Source organism: Antedon bifida, chromosome 7, assembly GCF_963402885.1.
Source record: "Antedon bifida chromosome 7, ecAntBifi1.1, whole genome shotgun sequence".
In the NCBI taxonomy this organism is placed as follows: Eukaryota; Metazoa; Echinodermata; class Crinoidea; order Comatulida; family Antedonidae; genus Antedon; species Antedon bifida.
This window is the reverse complement of record NC_136232.1, coordinates 11,751,110-11,771,178: the sequence shown is the minus strand read 5'-3', so window position 1 is coordinate 11,771,178 and position 20,069 is coordinate 11,751,110. Positions and strand designations below refer to the sequence as shown.

The window sequence follows — 20,069 nt, the reverse complement described above, 5'->3', positions numbered from 1 at the left end:
GACTAATTTTTGGTGAAAATTATTATATGATACTTCAAAATGACCCACTTTTTTTCCAAATCTTTATTTTTATTTTTTTGGAATTAGTAAAAGGGACAATACATCTTTAAGCTCTGTCTATACTATCAAACTAGTTTGACAAAAAAAGTGTGATGTGCCCTAATATGGTAGTGATATGACATCATCATGTCCATATATGGGCACATTTTTTTGTCACATAAAGTTTGATAGTGTAGACAGAACTTAACAGTGTATATCTCCATGCTACTCCTGCCTAAAGCAGTGATGACATCATATCACTACCATATTTGGGCACATCACACTTTTTTTTGTCAAACTACAATAGTTTAGTCAGAGATGTACAAGCAACTAAACAACCCGGCCCTCCTCCCTTCTTTCTCATGTCTCAACGTCTCCCTTCAACATTTTCTCCTGCCTTACCTGGCATTTGTATTCATTACATGATCAAAATCTTGTAAGCTAGTAGTTTCTATGGTTCCCAATAACAATATTCCAGCGTTGTTTACCTGCGATACAAATGATAAACTTGATATTAAAAAATTTTTAAAGATGAGGTAATGAACATGGCAATGGTTACACATTTTTTACATACCAATATGTCAAGTTGGCCAAAGTGTTCAACTGCCTTCTGTATCAGTGCCACATTATCAGCTTCTTTAGTTACGTCACCAGGTACAATCAAAGGCTGTAAGAAGAAAACAAATTGACAAATATTTCATATATACTTGAGGTTGAATTAACCTGCCAGAATGGATTTATTTTATGGAGCTATATTATCCAAAAAATATTGGATTTCCTTTTACAATACCTCAGCGCCATGTTGTTTGCAATTGTTATCAGTTTCTTCAAAGTTATCTTCTGGTCGGCCGCTTAAGACTAACTTGGCGCCAAGCTTCGCAAACAGAACACTTGTCGCTGCGCCAATTCCTGAGCTTGCACCTGCAATATGAATTAATTTATTAATTAATTAACAGGGTTAACTAACCTGCTAGACTAGTTATGTTATGCGCGATTTGAACGATTTGCGCAATTTAAAATTGCGCAAAGAATTCCTTGCGCAATTTGAATTGAAACATCCGTTTCAAATTGCGCAAGCAACGTATTAAATTGCGCAAGTAATCTGCAAATTGCGCATGGTTTTTCGACAGATTGTGAAATTATGCACACCCATATTTTTATAGTAATTTCTAAGAATGATTAAAAATTAAAGATAATATCGCATTTCCTTATTTTAATAGTGAAACTGTTGTTATTGTTAGCATACCAACGAAGACCCGACAAAGGAAAACGAAGCGGTACTACTCTAGCCTACTACTGGCTATGTTTTGATAGCAAGTCTAAATGGTGGTGGCGGTAGATGTTGTGTATTACTATTACTGCCTTAATTTTTGTTATTTTTACATTCATTTTGATTTATTTCAAGTTACAATGAGTGATAATATTATTTAATTGTGTATGCCATTTGTGTTGTGTATTATACACATGTTATCTTCGCATTTATTATGTTTCATTTTGAGTTATTAGTTTCCAATAAATTATTATTGTTAACCAATCGTCGACGTTAACACGCATTCTGGTAGAATTCTGTTGCGCAATTTGACAATTTTACAAATTGTGCAGCGCAATTTGAAATTGCGCAAGGATTTTCTTGCGCAATTTGAAATTGCGCAAGGATTTTCTTGCGCAATTTGAAATTGCGCAAGTTGATTGCGCAATTTAATACTGCGCAAGAAAATCCTTGCGCAATTTCAAATTGCGCAAGAATTCTTTGCGCAATTTCAAATTGCGCAAGGAATTTTTTGCACAATTTCAAATTGCGCAAATCGTTCAAATCGCGCATAACAGTTACATGCCCACTCCTACCAGGCTAGGCCTACAGCCCATCCAAGCTGATCCACACTCCTAAATAAGTGACTATCTACTTGCTAGGCTTTACATATAGACCTACCTAGAGAAAGGGCCGAGCTAGCCTAGCCTCCACTAGCTGGCTGACTAGTTGCTAGGCCTAGCTAGGCTTTAATACTCATCTACTAATATTCATGGCCTATTTAATATTATTAATATTTGATATACCATACCTGTTATAATCGCAACCTTTCCTAAAAGTGACAATGGCGTAGAGACTGACATTTTAGTTGTAAATTAACTGTTTGTTTATTGTTCAGCCACCTTTCTTCTGCAGAAGGTTTTCCCAGGTACGTCCAACACGTGTACGTATTGATGAATATCAACCGTGAACGTCATTACGGCAAAAAACGCGTCAGGTAAAATCGTTTTTCGTTTCAAGCGCAATATATAAACGCATTCACAAATATATTAGACAGTGATACAGTTTTATTTTGCATTTTCAAAATTAAACCAAACGTTGGTGCGAGTGTAATCGATTAATAAAACATAATAAGTATAAAAAAAACGTCATATATATTCGTGGATCAGGAAAACTAAATTAACAATATGTTAATATTATTATAAGCCTAAATGTATTTTAATTTATAGTCTAGTAGTAGTACTTTTATTTAAATAAAAACGGGCGTTACTATATGCCTCTTCTCTTTCATGGGTGTCACAGGTGGTTGTTCATAATGAAATACGACAAATGATAAATATTTGCAAATTATATGCCAAGGCCTACTTCGATTACCCTGTAAAATGATTTATTTTTTAAAATCATGGACACATTGCATGTCTACCACCATCAACTGGCAAAGTGACACCAGTTATAAACGAAGCAGAATCTGATGCTAAGAATGCAATAGCACTAGCCACCTCGTCAACATCACCCACTCGACCCAATGCATGAGTTTCTTTACATTTTTCAAGAAACTGTGTAAGAAAAAGAAATTAGTACTTTTATTATTAATTAACATTGAAAATAGTGTATGCTATTTGTAGAATGAATTATGCATGGTTCCCATTGGAGGCAACCCCACAGAGCATGGGCGCACGCACGCAACGCAGGTGAGTTGACCAATCACACAAAGCTACAGTTCGGATAATCCATAACTTCTGATTGGTCGAATTGCTTGCGGCGCGCCTACGCCCTTGCGTTTGTTACGCGTACGTCCCTCTGCTGCAGCTGCTGGGAGAGTGGAAACACAAGCTAAGGTGGCACTCACTGCGGCATATGCTTCTTCAGAGAATCCCGATTTCTTATGGATGTCTGTCACAATGACTCCAGGGCTGTAACAAAAAAAATTCTCCATTTTAACGACAAACTGTCATTTAACTATCTCGGAAATCAAGTGACTGTTAATCATCAGTGTATACTTACTTGACACAGTTAACTCGTACCTTCTTTGGTGCCATTTCTGTATAAAAAAAAATATTTTAATGGCTGATATATTGGTGATAATGGTGTTAAGGGTAATGTAAAAAAAAGATTATTGTGACAAATATGTTGGACAATTAACTAAAATGTTTGTTACCAAGTGCTACACAATGCGTCATCTGATCCACTGCACTCTTGGAAATACTGTATGCAAGTACACCTGGCATCTATAAGAACCAAATATCGGTATGTTAATCTTCATTTAAGACCATTCATGCTTGGTTCTCACTTGCACAACAACGCAAGGGCGTACATCCAACACACATTAATGAGTTAAATAATAATTGGATCATCGTGTCGTGATTGGTCAATATACTTGCGTTGCGCTTACGTAATTGCGTTGTGCTTGTTTGCGTTGCGTCCTAGTCAATTTCGTTGAGTCACACCGGCAGACAATAATCATAGAGACTACATGATAATGATATAATAAATACTGTACCGATCTGATACCATTGATACTAGACACATTAACAATGTTGCCTTCAGTTTTAATCAAGTGTGGTACCGCAAGTGAAGTCAAATGGAAAACAGATCTGAAATTAAAGAAAATGCACTAATTGTAAGAAAAACATTGTAACAACAGACCTGTAATTCGTAGCCAGGGGCTAAATTGCAAGTTACAATGACATAGGCCTACGCTATATAGTGAACAACAATAAAATCAAACATTTTACACCTTATAACAATTCCATTAAAATTCATGCCAAATTTGAAGCAATCCATTAAGCAATCTGTAATTCAGGTTAACATAATTTGTTCATTCAACAATGAGAGTAGTCCATTAAAAAGTTGATTCTAAAAAATTCAGCTTAACAAGGAAATCCTTTTTTATTCAGTAGAGAGATATTCATTTAAGTTTGGGTCGTCAATTATGTCGTCGTCAGGGGAAAAGTATACTCAGTGCCGAACGATCTTTTTGACTTACCTAACATTTGTGTTCATGATAGAATCAAAATCCTGTAAGCTCGTGGTTTCAATTGTTCCCGGCCCAGTGATAATAATATACCAGCATTGTTTACCTGAATTTGATTTTAAAAAAAAAGAAGTTATTCCCGGCCTACATATGCAGGGTTGTAAGACTCTTAGCTGGGGCGGATCCAGAGGGGGGGTCCACGGGGTCCGGACCCCCCCTAAATTTTAAGGGTGCCCTTTTTTTAGAGGTTCAATATTTTATTTGTGTGACATATTTGTGTGTATATTAGTATGCACAGAGTAGGCTACACTAACCCCAAAAATAAAAACAGAAATTTATCACAATGAGCGCGATGTTAAGTTACGGCGGCCGATCAAAGAGCATCGTGAGAGGTGGTGACGAGTGATGATCTCTACTTAAACTTCTAAAAATAGATCGTTTCACATACTACAGAGGGCGCATGTAAACTTTTTACGATTCAACTCCGCGTACGTTACCATGCGCGCTATGTCATTGACTCGATTATTTGTCCATTGGTAAACACATTTTTATGTATTATTATTCTGAAAATAATTGAACTGTAAACATAATTCTTTTGAGTATTTGTTTATTTACATATCATTCCATCAGATCAACTATTTTTTATTTCCATTACATCCAACCAAACATGTAAAAAATGTAGTTAAAATATCGTACTATCTAGCGCGTACGACCATACGCGGTAGATTGTTTACTAAATAATCATCGAAATTAGACTATTCAACCTTGTTTTTGTAGTTGAGCCTCTCATGACCTGGGATTTGTTTGTCTTCCTATGCCAAGATAATATAGTTCTACAAGTTGAAGCCATGTGCTTTTTTCTCTGAGAAATATTTATTATAAGTGCCAAAAAAAATGTTTTTTTCTCGATATGAAGCCTTTATTATTCAAATCTTTTAAAGAAAAATCACACATACCATAAAGAAGGTTCATTTATTTCATTTTTGAAACAATATTTGTGAAAATTACGTGAGGCTCAACTACAAAACCACCATTTTGTGATATGATGTCATCGTAAGCCAATCAAAGCTGAGCTTTCCCGCGATCGGCAGAGCTCATGGTTGAATGATTTTGGATTCTGGCTATTTGATTGGTGGACGCGAATCACCCACAGCGGAATGTTTTCTCTCGCGTGTACCAAGAAGTCACGTGATCTCTCTGTACTGAACGGTACTACACAAATTTAGAGCAATGAATTTGTACGAATTCCGTTAAATAAACAACTCTATATATTTTATAAACATTTAATAACATATTTTATTGATATTTCCAATGTTAATATATAAAAGAAATTACTATAAAACGTAATTATATGTAATTATTTTAGCGAAAAATGGCGCAATTTGTTTACAACGTTCGTGGCTAAAAACGATCATTTTCGGCAATGTTTTAGACCCTATATTTCGAAAACTACAAGTCAGATTTTCGTAATTCTTTCTTTATTGGAATATTGAAACAAAATACCAACAGATAATGTTTAAATTGGTTGAAAAATAACAACTTTTAATTTTGCATCGTTATACCCTGCTAATAAGTGTCATTTCCGGCGAACTAGAAAGGTGCCATTTATCATGGATTTTGCGTGCGAGAGTGCCATTTCCGGCCATCTAAGTGTGTCCTGTAACAAAATTCGCTTCGCCACAACCCCCACCATGGGGGGGCTGTGGCTCAAATACTCAATATCTGATGTGCCCTTTTTATCGGCGGACCCCCCCTCTCAAAAATGTCTGGATCCGCCCCAGCTTAGGGGGTGTCGTCAGATGGGGTCGTTGGTGCGAACGAATCCTAAACCAAGTAGTGGAGCTGTAGCTTGGTGGTTAACGTGCTTGCCTTCCAATCCAAAGGTCCGTGGTTCAATCCTTACCTACTGCCAGGGTTGTAACTCACGACTCTTTCAACTCCACTCCCAAGCCTCAAATGAAACTTAGTTTATAAGCACGATAAATTATAAAATAGTTTTTATCCATCCTTTAATTGGCGAGTGTGTGCTCGCTGTTGGATGTGTTTGAGATAAAATAAAATAAATGTCAGAATATTGTAATCGATGAAGTCGTTTATGATTCGTTTATGATATGATCATGACGTAGCTGATACGGTTTTTCAGAAAAGTTTGTTTTATGTGTATTTATAGGTTATTATAACTTTGTGATGAGATAGGAAGTGGCATTCTTTAAATCTATGTGTTTTAGCCTATATGAGAAGAATGACGATAGAGGAGTGCCAATATTTCTAATCCATTCCCCTGCTGCTCCCCTCCTCCAGACACATCACTTGCAGCAAATAGACTATAACGACATTTGACATTCTTCTCTTTCTTGCCCTTATGTTTATGAGAATAACAAAGTTTTTCGTAATAAGCTGTGTTTATCAGTTGATTTTATTTAATACACTTTTACTATATCTTGTTTTGTATTCATTTGTGTAAAGTAATGATCTACTGTATGTATCGATGTAAATTGGGGGTGGGGGGGGGGGGGGGGGGTAGGATAGGGTTGATAGTTGCTTTTGCCTTTTTTTACTTTTCTGTTAATTGTTATATTTTATATTGTGAAGGATGCACCTTTGTGCTAAGTGTGCCACCGATCTAAAGGTGTAATTCCAAATAAATAGGCCTAATTGAGTGTTCATAACGCATGGATAAATATGTTGTCTACACAATATATATGTCTTTTTATCATTGCACAATGAATGTTTTGTTAGATAAGATTAGATTGTTCGATAAAAGAATACTGGCGCCAACGAATTAAACATTTTGTACAATTTGTTTAGAATTATTTTGAATCCAAATACCACACCACAAAAAGACTGCCCATATTCATCAGACTAGAACAGAGATTATCTTCCATCATCAACCAATCAATGTTGAATAGTGTAGTGTTGAATTTAATTTGTTAATTTTGATGATGTGTCCATTATGACGTCAAAGATAACGATATAGTAATAGAACCAGAATGTAATTATGATAACGTACTATCATTCATTAAGATTTAATTATTTTACATACCAATATATCAAGTTGACCAAAGTGTTCAACTGCCTTCTTTATGAGTACCACATTATCAGATTCTTTAGTTAGGTCACCAGGTACAATCAAAGGCTATCAAATGAGAGAGAATTTCACTTAATATACGCGCGTTTTGTTATTTACAATACAACTTTAGTCTTAGGATTTTCATTTGTAAGTTTATTTTTTTAGTACGCCAATGTAATTCAAATCTATATTTTTGACAAATAAAATACCTTAGCCCCATGTTTTTCGCAATCTTTACCAGTCTGCTCCAGGTGTTCTACCCGTCTGCCAGTTAAAACTAACTTGGCGCCGAGCTTTGCAAAAAGAACACTTGTTGCTGCGCCAATTCCTGAGCTGGCACCTGCAATTTAAAAACCAATAGGCCTATAATTTGTAAACTTCTCTTCTTAAAAGTTTAAACACGTTGTTGCCGGGTACACAACGTTCTATACTACCGGTATGGGATAAAATCCAAAATTGAATTTTTCTAGAAAATTAATAATTCTTACCCGTTATAAGTGCAACCTTTCCTGAAAGTGATATAGGTTGTGTAGCCACAGCCATGTTCGTGCCTCAGCAGTGTCTACTGTGTGCAGTACTAATCTGAAAATTACCGGTACGTTTTCAATGTCCAAGAACCTTGAATAACAAAACAGACATGTTCAACCAACCACGAAATCTTTTCTACTGTATGTTTCGAACGGCACCATAACTGAGGCCGTGTAATCATGGAGGTATTTTATACCTCCATGGTGTAATCAAAGACAAACCATGGAGGTACTATAAATTTTTTTATACCTCTATGGACAAACCGTTTCCCTTTCTTCCAAACTACTTGATATACCAATTTAACCCTAACTATATTTTATTTATTTATTTTCTAGAAGTTATTAAATTGGGTTAAGGGTTAAGCTGTCATCAAATGTTTCCGAATCTACCGATAATGATCATTAAGTAATTACAAACGTTATCAATTTGTTATCAGTCTGATTTAGATTAAGTAAATATACTTAGGTAATATAGAATAAAGTAAAGTTTACTCACTCAATATATCTACTGGACTTTGAGTGTTAACATTCTACATGCCCAAATTAACCAATCGCAAAACAAAGTGTGTACAGTCTTGTCTAGTAGACCTACTATAGGCCTACATGGTGTGTTTGATATTATCGTATCTTTACTTTAAAGCAATTTCCAACATAGGCCCTAAATGAAAAGGTATGTTGTTTTTAATTATTGTAACGGTTGCAACTGATGCCTCTATTAGTTTTAGTAGTTTTTTCCAAATTGTTTAAAGGGGTTGAAAGTTTGTAAGATGGGACACACCAGTAGGCTTAATATTTGTTTGCGAGCCTGTGTAATATTTAAACCGTTATTCGACTAGTATCTGCCTCAGACGTATTGGATTATGCCTCTCCTCTGGTTAATGTGGGCACTGGACGAGAGAAGCCCTTGGTGCAAAATATATAAAATATTCGAATTATTCATGTATGTACTATACCTTTTTATTGTTATACAGGAACTCAGTGGATGAGAGTGGATTGACAACTGATGAGAACTTGTCATATGTTCAACAGAATGTCGAATGTTTAATTATTAATTAACTGACCTAATAATAGACTATTGATGATTGTGTCAACAAGATAACTATTTTCATTAATTAGGCCTATGCTGTCTCCTCCAGATCAGCTACTTAAAACCATAACATAGACTTCACATTTGGTGATTAAACATATTCGCCATGTTTCAATCTTCCATGCCCAAATGTATGCTGATGAACGTTGTCAACTTCGTGCTCCTAATCTGCTTGGCAAGATCATCTTCAACAGATAAATATTTTGTAGACGGTGACTTGATTCTTGGGGCGTTGATGCCAGTTCATGATTACAACGAAACGAGTGGTGAATGTGAAGGCATTTTAGCCGTTCCATACATCAAACGAGTCGAGGCATTAGTGTACGCTGTTGATAAAATAAACAAAGACTTAAAAATGTTGCCTGGAATAAAACTAGGATTTGATATCAGAGATACATGTTACTATGATGCGGTAGCTTTGGGGGAAAGTGTTAACTTTGTGCTAGATCAGGAACATGTAAACGAACCAGAGACATGTGATGGGAGTTGTATAGCTCCACCACCCACAGATTGTACACAATTCCGTAATATTTCTGGTGTGGTTGGTGCTCAGAGGAGTAGCAGCAGTATTCAGGCAGCCACTACTTTGGGTCTGTTCAACGTTCCTCAGATTAGTTACCTGTCAACCAGTGATGAACTTAGCGACAAAATTAAGTATGAGTATTTTCTTAGGACTGTACCGCCTGATAGATTCCAGGTACGTCGATTGTAACGTAACTATACTTAAAGCATTACCATATTTATTTTCTCTTCTTTCAATGTATTTTGTACATTTTAATTAATTAAATTCTTGCGTTGCGTCTTAATAGTGGAAACTAATCTTTATATAAATGAAATGAATGAAACATACAGTTAGTGTTTGTTTTAATTTTTGCTTAATCCTTGCACTTTCGTAGGTGACTGCTATGATTGATCTGGTTCTCCACTTCAACTGGACATACGTCTCTATTCTGTACTCTGATGACAGCTACGGTCGCAATGGCTACAGCGAGTTCCAGAAACAATCAGCAGATCAAATCTGTTTAGCAGTCGAAGAAGCTGTATCAGTTGATAGTGACATGAAGCAGATAGTACAAATACTCTTAGACAGAGGTGCAGTGGCGGTGGTGTTGTTCTTAGACTTAGAAACGGCCAACGCTGTATTTGATGCTGTAGAGCGTCTCGATGCTACTGGTGTCTTTATATGGATCGCAAGTGACGCCATTGGGAATGCTGGAGTCAAAGGCATTGCAGAACATGAAGCTGCAGCAGAAGGATCGTTCACGATGGTACCGTATTCAGAACGATTACGAGCTTTTGATTTATCGTTTATCTCAACTAATCCATCAACGTCAAACAATCCTTGGTTTTCGGAGTATTACGAAAGAAATTGCTCAATGACGTCATGCATTGATGAGGACGACACTGATTCGCACGATACCTTGGTGATGGATAGCGTATACGCGTTCGCTTACGCACTACACAGCATACAAAGCTCGCTTTGTCACGATACTAAACCGACCACCGGCAAATGTGTTGAAATAATGCGACAGGTGCCAGGCGATATCTTGCTGGAAGAATTACGAAGAACATCTTTTGACAGTCTTGTAAACGGTCGCATAGAGTTCGATTCACACGGAGACATCCAGGGGCGTTACAAGATGAGTTATTTCCAACGTGATGCCGTAGTTGGGAGGTTACGCGCTTACCCTGTGGGAACTTGGACAACTACAGACGGCTTTTCTGATTTTAATGATGACATTACTTGGTCAGTGAGGTCATCAATAAACGGGTCGATTCCACAATCCCAATGTAGTGAGACATGTCCAGCCGGATTTAAAACTGTATTGATTTACGAAAGAGTGAGATGTTGTTGGGAATGTAAAGCATGTACTGACGACACAATTGTAGATCCTAATAATCACAGGGAATGTTGGCAATGTAACGGGTCAACCGGTCCTGACAACTCGCACATGGAATGTCTTATACTGGAGGAAGTCTATGTCAGTTGGGGAAGCCATCTTGGTTCTCTGATTCTTATAACTGCATCGATCGGACTTGTAGGCATTTTAATCGTACTAACATTCTTCATTTTTTACCGAAAAGAGCAGATTCTTCAGACTTCTGAGCCTCTTCTAAACTATCTCATTTTATTTGGTGAGACGATAGTGTTGGTATCTACAATAACGTTTGCTGTTAAACCCACCGACACTGTTTGTGCGGCGGCGAGGCTTCTTCCCGCCATCGGAGGCTGCCTAATGTATTCATCAATGGCGCTAAAGAGTATTAGACTTCAGAAAATATTTTCGGTTGCATTTGCTACAGATTCAACAGAAAATCCGAAACTAATCCAACGACCGAAACAACTTGGAATCTTACTGATTGTTGTTTCTATCCAGGTAAACCAATTATTTATGTTTTGCATGGATAATAAAGATTAATCAACAAGAATCTTGTTCCTTAAATTTCAATTATAAAAGTATTTACACATACGTGGTACTTACTGTTTTAGAGATCATTCATTAGAGTACAGTATATTGATCGAAACGTCGAGAAAATTATCAGTTCTTTTAAGAACTAAACATACGTGGTGTACCGCAAACTTTATATCAATAGATTTCGCCATGAAAACCTTCAATTAATGATCTAACCAGGGAGTTGTAATTACTAATTACAACTCCCTGATCTAACCAACTAATTCTGAAAGCAATTTATTTTTTATTATTTATTTCCAGGTTATAATATCCAGCGTTTGGTTACTACTGTATCCACCAGACGTACTTCCTCGCAAGGTCTTGGGAGACTCACCAAGAATAGAGCTTGCGTGTAACATCCAAATAAACGAAGTGATCACTAGTCTAGCCTACAATTTTGTTTTCATCCTTGTTTGCTGTGCGTCTGTGTTCAAGGCTCGTCGCCTGCCTGATAATTATTACGAATCAAGATTTTTAAGTTTCTGTTCTTTCACTACAGTCGTCATCCTGCTGGCATTTCTTCCACCGTATTTTGTAACTGATGAAAGAGAACTTTTTACGAAATGTATATACATATCCAGTGCGCTTATATTGAATTGCTGGGTTGTTTTAATTTGTATATTTGTAATTAAGATTTATGCTATACGATACGTTAAGCCATTAGTAGACGATACAGCACCCATGGATACCAGATTGCGTTCACCGACAGCAACGTCGACGCGAACTCTTGTTAATTCTATGTATTTACAAAGACAAAGACGGTCATTAAGCACGGCGTCGGGAGAGAGCAGTACGTGAACCAAGCATTATCTAAATCGTGGTTCCCACTAGGACGCAACGTTGCGACGTTGACGCAAAGTTCTGTATTGCGTAATCACAAGTGGGAACCGACGACGCAACTGTGCTGCAAACATCGTAGGTTTGAATTCACGCAGGCGGGGGCAAACACAATTATTGGAAGGGCACTTTCTTACGTTGGGTAGGTTGCGTTGCGTCGCACGTGGGAACCAAGCTTTACAACGCGTGAACTTTTTTACGTTTGAACCAATACTATTGCGTTTCAAACGAGACAATTAACGCATTATCTTAGTTCACTCATTTTTTTTAACGTTTGAACTAATACTATTGCGTTTCAAACGCGAAAGTTAACGCATATTCCGTCAGTTGCCTATCCTTTGTAAATATTCACTGTTAATACAAGAAAAATACAATAAAATATCAGAAATAACATCGTTAGTTTATTTACAAATGCCGCCCAAACATACAAATATTCCTACAATTATTAACTAATAAACTCAGGCTCAGCAATATATTATTAACAGAAAATCTATACAATATTGACATCCTTCACTATGCATACACTCACCAACTTCGTTAAAAAACTTCAAAAAGCATTATTAATGACATACATAATTACATTACTTGAATAATTCTCAAGATAGAGGGAGCTTTCTATCTCCGACCTAAAGTCTTGTCTACACTATCAAACTTTATGTGACAAAAAAATGTGATGTGCCCATGGACATGATGATATTTGGGCACATCACACTTTTTTTTGTCAAACTAATTTGATAGTGTAGACAGAGCTTTAGATATATCCAATTGTTTTGCTGATCATCACCTCTTGACATGTTATAATCCGTCAAAACTGTGTCAAGCTACTGCGCAGGCAAGGAAGCACTTCTCAATGTCTTTGCATGCGCACAATGAATTAACATGGCGTCACCAGTTCCTTGGTCATCGTTGAGCAAATATTGGATAGTTACTCATTTTTCCATACAAACCAACAATATTTTTACTTGGTCGCGTATTCATCAACATTGAAAATAAAATAACTTAAACTACAGAACCTAATAGGCCTACTGTATACCAAGTAAGAGTATGATAAAGTATTAATAGCAAAGTATCAATAGCAAAGTATCAATAGCAAAATAACAATAGCAGAATGTGAACCTTCATATACAATAAGTTTAAAGTAGCTCTTTTAGCAGAATTATTAAGTTCTGAGTCCTACAAATAATATCACTACAATTTTTACAATGTTTACAAATTATTAGTCCATTAATTTGGTAAGCGAATTTTTGTAGAATAAATATTTTTTTGATTAGCATACATTTTTTATTTTATTTTATAAAATCATGTCATCATATACAGTCGACTAAAATACATCATTATCATTATCGCTTAATACACATATGTATATACATTATTTAAATATACAAATAACATGAGCTGTCTTACAATGCCAAATTAGCATGGACTATATCATAAAATTATCAAAAAATTATCAAAAAGGCTGAAAACTGGCTCGATATTTGGACACGAAATACAAAAAAAGCTTAAACAAAAATAGAGGGCAAATTAGTAGGACAAACTTTTAAGATTCTACATGGTTTATTAAAATATTTTTTTTATGTCCAATATTTTAAAATAACAGTTTTCAATTTTCAATTTATTCATCTTATTTTTGATTCCATCATTCTTGGTCAGTTATTAAAATCTTTAAAAATCTAACAGTAAAACATTTTTTGGGATTAGGTTTTCCCATAACATACCAATTACATTTGAAACCGTTAGTTGTAGCATTAAAAAACAATTGTGACATTCAAAGGTATTGGAGCATGTGGCAACAACTCAGTGTCTTTAGTATGAAGCTAAGTAACAGTTAACATTTCAGTTTAAGTCACAGACTGCTTGTTTTTTACCTGCTGTAACTGTTTGTTCAACATTCGGTTTCTTGACTGAAAGAAAATATTGAGAAAAATTTGATACACAGATTATCATAAGCTATGGTGAACCGGAAAAGCAGCCAGGAAATCAAATCCTGTTACAAATAAACACTAACTCCATACTGTTTAATAAAAGCGTAAAAAAGGTAACATAAAAAAGGTCATCGTTTGGTGAAAATTAGTCTAAAAATTGTGAACATTTGTTTGAGAGATATGAGAAGACTGTAGGTTGGTTGCAGCTGAATTACACCCTTGTATCTTAAGCCTGGTTTCCATAAAATCGCTCACCGTTTCGCCGACTGCTGTCGCCGACAGAGCGTAGCGATTCTATGGAAACGCTAGAATTTATCGGGGATCTAGTACGCGAGTGCTAAATATTCTTTGGTACACGCGTATACGATTCATCGCCGACATCAGATTTGTCTGCGATGAATCGGGGAGACCTCCCCGATGCGCGTCGGCGACATCTGCGCGTGTAGCGATTTCAATGGAAACGGTGTAGCGATTTTATGGAAACCAGGCTTTACCTGTAACTCTTCTATAGTTCCTGAGTGCTGTTTCTGGAGTTGTAACATTCTTATTCTTAAATCTTTCTCTGCACTCAAACATGTCGCCTTTAACTCAGCAATCTACAACAGTAAAATAAAAAAAATAGTTAACATACTGGATACTAAAACAAGGTGTCAAAGTTCAGAACATGTACAAAACAAACAAATAAAGAGAACTAAAAGTTTCATGTTCCTGGCCTCATAAATTATAGCTTTTTGTTTTATTGTATTTTGTAAAAAAAAGTATTTTAAAATAATTATTTATAGTCAATGAAATAAAAATCATGATTTTTTATTGAAAGGAAATTCACATACTGGATGTGAAAATCACAATTTTTTTCCTATTTATTCAACTTTGTTTTACAAGGGTAGCTCTAACAGCTGTACTACAGCAGTACAGCTGACTTAAAGAGGCCCTCTTAAAAACAATACAAAAATATACAAACGACATTTTATGCATTTTGAATGAGAGTAGTTTGACTGTCGTACCTGTTTTTCTTTTTGAATGGCAAATCTATCTTTCTCTATCACTTGTTTCTTAAGTGATGCAACCTGTTCTCTGAGCTGCGTCATGGCAACAACATGATCAGAATTTCTAGGATCATTCATCATCAGCTCAGATGAGTTATTGAAGACGATCTTATGAAGAGCAGATCTACAGGATTAAGAAATGAAACTGTGTGTTTGAAACAGAATCGATAATAAAAGCCAATTTACACAGATAAATGGTAAGCGGGAAACAGCGTAGCTTGTAAAGTGTAGAATTTCTATCTATTCTGAGCGGAAAAAACACATCCGCTCCGCATTGCGTGAAAATGGTAATAAGGAATAACATAGTATAATATATAACTATATTCTTATTACCGTTACCGCTCGTCTGTGTAAATGGGTAAAGATGGTTCAACTAAACCTCCATAAAAAGAGGGACAGGGCAATGGAAATCCATTATGTCTATATATTGAGAGAACCATTTTAATCAACATTCAAACATTTCTAAAACAAAAATATGTTATTTGTAAAATTATATGTTAATGTTTTTTAAAAATGGTGTCATTTATTTTTTTAAATAGTTACATATGTATTATCAAAAAGTACAGTATAATTAATGTATTGTAAGCAGTACTTAACAACATCAATGGAATGTTTTGTGGTACAAAGAATGTGTGAAGACAGTTAAAAGAATGAGTATAAAACAACAGCAATTAAGTAAGTACTTAATAGCAAGTGAGTACTTAATAGCAAGTCAAGCCCATACTTAAATGACTACTTACACAGGTGGTGTAGAGCTACTACTGGAATGATCGTTTTTGCTTTTCTTTCTTTCATGATTGGACGATGATCTGTTGGCAGAAAATGTCAAATGGAATGTAATGAAATGTCTTTTAACAAACCTTTGATTTTCAACACAAACTGTTATGGTTGTAATACTTTCATTACAAAATAAAAAAATAAGTTTTGGGTTGAGGCTGCAGCGACCAATTTCATTTCACCTACTTGTCTTTACTTGAGGATTTCTTAGCTTCTTTGGTGTCACTATGCTCTCTACTGTCCCGAGATGAGCTTCTGGATGAGTGACTTGACATCAGATCAAACTTTCTTTTCTTCGCTTTCTGTAAAACTCTTTTGTAGGAAAGGGTGCACAACCAGCATAGAATTTTGCCATCAACCTAAAACAAACACATTTTGCTTGGTGAATATAAGCCATACACAACAAAGCAGTTTTGTTTATTAGAACTAATTTAATTTTTCGCCTTCATCCCACAATCATCATGTTGATTATCACGGAACTAGTCTGTGTGGTGGCAGTATTCACAGCTGATTTTGGGTTTAGTTTTGATCGTTAGGATTTATTTCTTATTTAATCATTTACATTCATCTCATAAGTCACATTACTTTACCTTTTTCCGTTCGTCTCTCCTGTCAAAAGCACACTTTTGTTTACATTGTTCACACACACGAGGTGCTCCATACTTCTTCTCAGAGTTAGAACATCGTTGGCATTTTGAGCCAATAAATGCTGCAATTACATTGCAATACTCGCATGGCTTTGGCTGTAAGATTAATTATAACAAATTATATAGAAACTCTTATCAAATTTTATTAAAATACTACAATCTACTATATTTGGTAAGTGGTTCTAATATTTTAAAAAAACACACAAGTCCTTACCGTTCCATACGTCTTGACATTAGCTGAGCATTTCCGACAGATTGTATTTGTATTGCTTTTACTAAAATAAAAAATTGAACTGCATGTCAACAAAATGTATATACATTATATTTTATTAAAAAACACATGTAAGGTTTAAGACTGAGCCTAAAGACCATTAAAATGCAAGGTTTAAGACTGAGCCTAAAGACCATTAAAATGTAAGGTTTATGACTGAGCCTAAAGACCATTAAAATGTAAGGTTTATGACGGAGCCTAAAAGACCATTAAAATGTAAGGTTTATGACTGAGCCTAAAAGACCATTAAAATGTAAGGTTTATGACTGAGCCTAAAGACCATTAAAATGTAAGGTTTATGACTGAGCCTAAAAGACCATTAAAATGTAAGGTTTATGACTGAGCCTAAAAGACCATTAAAATGTAAAGTTTATGACTGAGCCTAAAGACCATTAAAATGTAAAGTTTATGACTGAGCCTAAAGACCATTAAAATGTAAGGTTTATGACTGAGCCTAAAGACCATTAAAATGTAAGGTTTATGACTGAGCCTAAAAGACCATTAAAATGTGAGGTTTATGACTGAGCCTAAAGACCATTAAAATGTAAGGTTTATGACTGAGCCTAAAAGACCATTAAAATGTGAGGTTTATGACTGAGCCTAAAAGACCATTAAAATGTAAGGTTTATGACTGAGCCTAAAAGACCATTAAAATGTAAGGTTTATGACTGAGCCTAAAGACCATTAAAATGTAAGGTTTATGACTAAGCCTAAAAGACCATTAAAATGTAAGGTTTATGACTGAGCCTAAAGACCATTAAAATGTAAGGTTTATGACGGAGCCTAAAGACCATTAAAATGTAAGGTTTATGACTGAGCCTAAAGACCATTAAAATGTAAGGTTTATGACTGAGCCTAAAAGACCATTAAAATGTAAGGTTTATGACTGAGCCTAAAAGACCATTAAAATGTAAGGTTTATGACTGAGCCTAAAGACCATTAAAATGTAAGGTTTATGACTGAGCCTAAAAGACCATTAAAATGTAAGGTTTATGACTGAGCCTAAAAGACCATTAAAATGTAAGGTTTATGACTGAGCCTAAAAGACCATTAAAATGTAAGGTTTATGACTGAGCCTAAAGACCATTAAAATGTAAGGTTTATGACTGAGCCTAAAGACCATTAAAATGTAAGGTTTATGACTGAGCCTAAAGACCATTAAAATGTAAGGTTTATGACTGAGCCTAAAGACCATTAAAATGTAAAGTTTATGACTGAGCCTAAAAGACCATTAAAATGTAAGGTTTATGACTGAGCCTAAAGACCATTAAAATGTAAGGTTTATGACTGAGCCTAAAAGACCATTAAAATGTAAGGTTTATGACTGAGCCTAAAGACCATTAAAATGTAAGGTTTATGACTGAGCCTAAAAGACCATTAAAATGTAAGGTTTATGACTGAGCCTAAAAGACCATTAAAATGTGAGGTTTATGACTGAGCCTAAAAGACCATTAAAATGTAAGGTTTATGACTGAGCCTAAAAGACCATTAAAATGTGAGGTTTATGACTGAGCCTAAAAGACCATTAAAATGTAAGGTTTATGACTGAGCCTAAAAGACCATTAAAATGTGAGGTTTATGACTGAGCCTAAAAGACCATTAAAATGTAAGGTTTATGACTGAGCCTAAAAGACCATTAAAATGTAAGGTTTATGACTGAGCCTAAAAGACCATTAAAATGTAAGGTTTATGACTGAGCCTAAAAGACCATTAAAATGTGAGGTTTATGACTGAGCCTAAAAGACCATTAAAATGTAAGGTTTATGACTGAGCCTAAAAGACCATTAAAATGTGAGGTTTATGACTGAGCCTAAAAGACCATTAAAATGTAAGGTTTATGACTGAGCCTAAAAGACCATTAAAATGTGAGGTTTATGACTGAGCCTAAAAGACCATTAAAATGTAAGGTTTATGACTGAGCCTAAAAGACCATTAAAATGTGAGGTTTATGACTGAGCCTAAAAGACCATTAAAATGTAAGGTTTATGACTGAGCCTAAAAGACCATTAAAATGTGAGGTTTATGACTGAGCCTAAAAGACCATTAAAATGTAAGGTTTATGACTGAGCCTAAAAGACCATTAAAATGTAAGGTTTATGACTGAGCCTAAAAGACCATTAAAATGTGAGGTTTATGACTGAGCCTAAAAGACCATTAAAATGTAAGGTTTATGACTGAGCCTAAAAGACCATTAAAATGTAAGGTTTATGACTGAGCCTAAAGACCATTAAAATGTAAGGTTTATGACTGAGCCTAAAAGACCATTAAAATGTAAGGTTTATGACTGAGCCTAAAGACCATTAAAATGTAAGGTTTATGACTGAGCCTAAAAGACCATTAAAATGTAAGGTTTATGACTGAGCCTAAAAGACCATTAAAATGTGACATACTTCTCTTGTTGGAACTCTGCTCTGCAATATGTACACTTTACCACGGGATAGTTACCTCGGCATTCCTGTGTGAGAACAAATTATTATTTATTAATACTAATCAATTTGAATATTACATATTTGTACAGATTTAATACATATTTGAATCAGATAGGGTTTGGGTAGTAGTATACTATTACTAGGTCTTCATCAATTTTGTTTTAATGTGATTATGAATCTTCTAAAAAACTGCGGCTTTCTTTGTTAAAACCACAAATTTCAGTTTTTGACTTTTCTTTTTTTATTTGTTTTTTCTTTAAAATCATTTGTCATTAATTACAAAATTAAAATACAGTTATTAAAAGATCCATAACACATTAGTAATTATTTGAATAAAATACAAAGTAATCAAGTATTATTTGTTTAGGCCTACATCTTGATTTTGGTAGGCCAACAATTTTACTCCTCGGGGCTCTATAGGAAGTGACCACAACGGCGACAATTTTGACGTTTTCTATCCTAACCTTACAAAGTTGTTGGCCTTGAGACAATTCGTCGAACGGGTGTCTGCTATTGCATTTAGTACACGCAAATAACGGCTCAGCTACTGCTGACATTTCACTCTTCATTTGTTGATTGTGTGAACTATGAACAGAAAGAAGATTTAAGTTAGATTTCTATCCAAAAATTAACAAAAAATTGACAATTTTCAAATTCAAAACAACAACAAATTCGCCGACCGATTGTCTTTTCTTTTTGTTCTTATATTACGACTGCAAAGAAGACTATGAAGTAGGA

At 35.1% G+C, this 20,069-nt stretch overlaps 4 protein-coding genes and 1 pseudogene across 7 annotated transcripts in view; 2 read left to right on the top strand and 3 right to left on the bottom strand.

Annotated features, from left to right (window-relative positions):
- Positions 1 to 20,069, bottom strand: part of LOC144847586 (3-oxoacyl-[acyl-carrier-protein] reductase FabG-like) — an 88,468-nt gene that overhangs the window by 4,428 nt on the left and 63,971 nt on the right. Inside the window, exons 1-3 of one of the 2 annotated variants that reach the window (XM_078704022.1) lie at positions 2,100 to 2,239; positions 830 to 960; positions 614 to 706 (exon numbers count right to left, since the gene is read on the bottom strand). The exons of the other annotated variant lie outside the window; for it this stretch is intronic. Coding sequence (XP_078560148.1) covers positions 614 to 706; positions 830 to 960; positions 2,100 to 2,151 — 276 coding nt within the window. The 5' untranslated portion in view covers positions 2,152 to 2,239. Of the gene's footprint in view, positions 1 to 613; positions 707 to 829; positions 961 to 2,099; positions 2,240 to 20,069 lie in introns of those variants that run through there. 2 annotated transcript variants of the gene reach the window in all.
- LOC144848910 (uncharacterized) overlaps positions 1 to 20,069 on the top strand; it is a 162,750-nt gene that overhangs the window by 117,257 nt on the left and 25,424 nt on the right. The window lies entirely within an intron of this gene.
- On the bottom strand, positions 2,344 to 8,403 carry LOC144847585 (3-oxoacyl-[acyl-carrier-protein] reductase FabG-like; annotated as a pseudogene). Its single transcript, XR_013613757.1, has 10 exons — positions 8,357 to 8,403; positions 7,821 to 7,923; positions 7,542 to 7,672; positions 7,306 to 7,398; positions 4,275 to 4,368; positions 3,789 to 3,882; positions 3,447 to 3,516; positions 3,293 to 3,329; positions 3,138 to 3,201; positions 2,344 to 2,844 (listed from the first exon to the last, which is right to left on the bottom strand). The product of XR_013613757.1 is annotated as a 3-oxoacyl-[acyl-carrier-protein] reductase FabG-like (transcript).
- Positions 9,053 to 12,197, top strand: LOC144848912 (metabotropic glutamate receptor 7-like). The gene is made up of 3 exons (XM_078705864.1): positions 9,053 to 9,643; positions 9,843 to 11,324; positions 12,033 to 12,197. The coding sequence occupies exons 1-3, from the start codon at positions 9,053 to 9,055 to the stop codon at positions 12,195 to 12,197; spliced, it is 2,238 nt and encodes a 745-aa protein (XP_078561990.1).
- Positions 12,616 to 20,054, bottom strand: LOC144847584 (protein FAM76A-like). 2 transcript variants are annotated; one of them, XM_078704020.1, is made up of 9 exons: positions 19,796 to 20,054; positions 19,293 to 19,357; positions 16,846 to 16,906; positions 16,575 to 16,727; positions 16,171 to 16,343; positions 15,948 to 16,016; positions 15,166 to 15,331; positions 14,656 to 14,757; positions 12,616 to 14,140 (listed from the first exon to the last, which is right to left on the bottom strand). In XM_078704020.1, exons 1-9 carry the CDS (start codon positions 19,898 to 19,900, stop codon positions 14,078 to 14,080), a joined length of 957 nt encoding a protein of 318 aa, XP_078560146.1. In that variant the 5' UTR covers positions 19,901 to 20,054; the 3' UTR covers positions 12,616 to 14,077. The 2 variants fall into 2 exon arrangements, with proteins under 2 accessions (XP_078560146.1, XP_078560145.1); XM_078704019.1 differs by lacking the exon at positions 12,616 to 14,140 and having other exon boundaries at positions 14,420 to 14,757.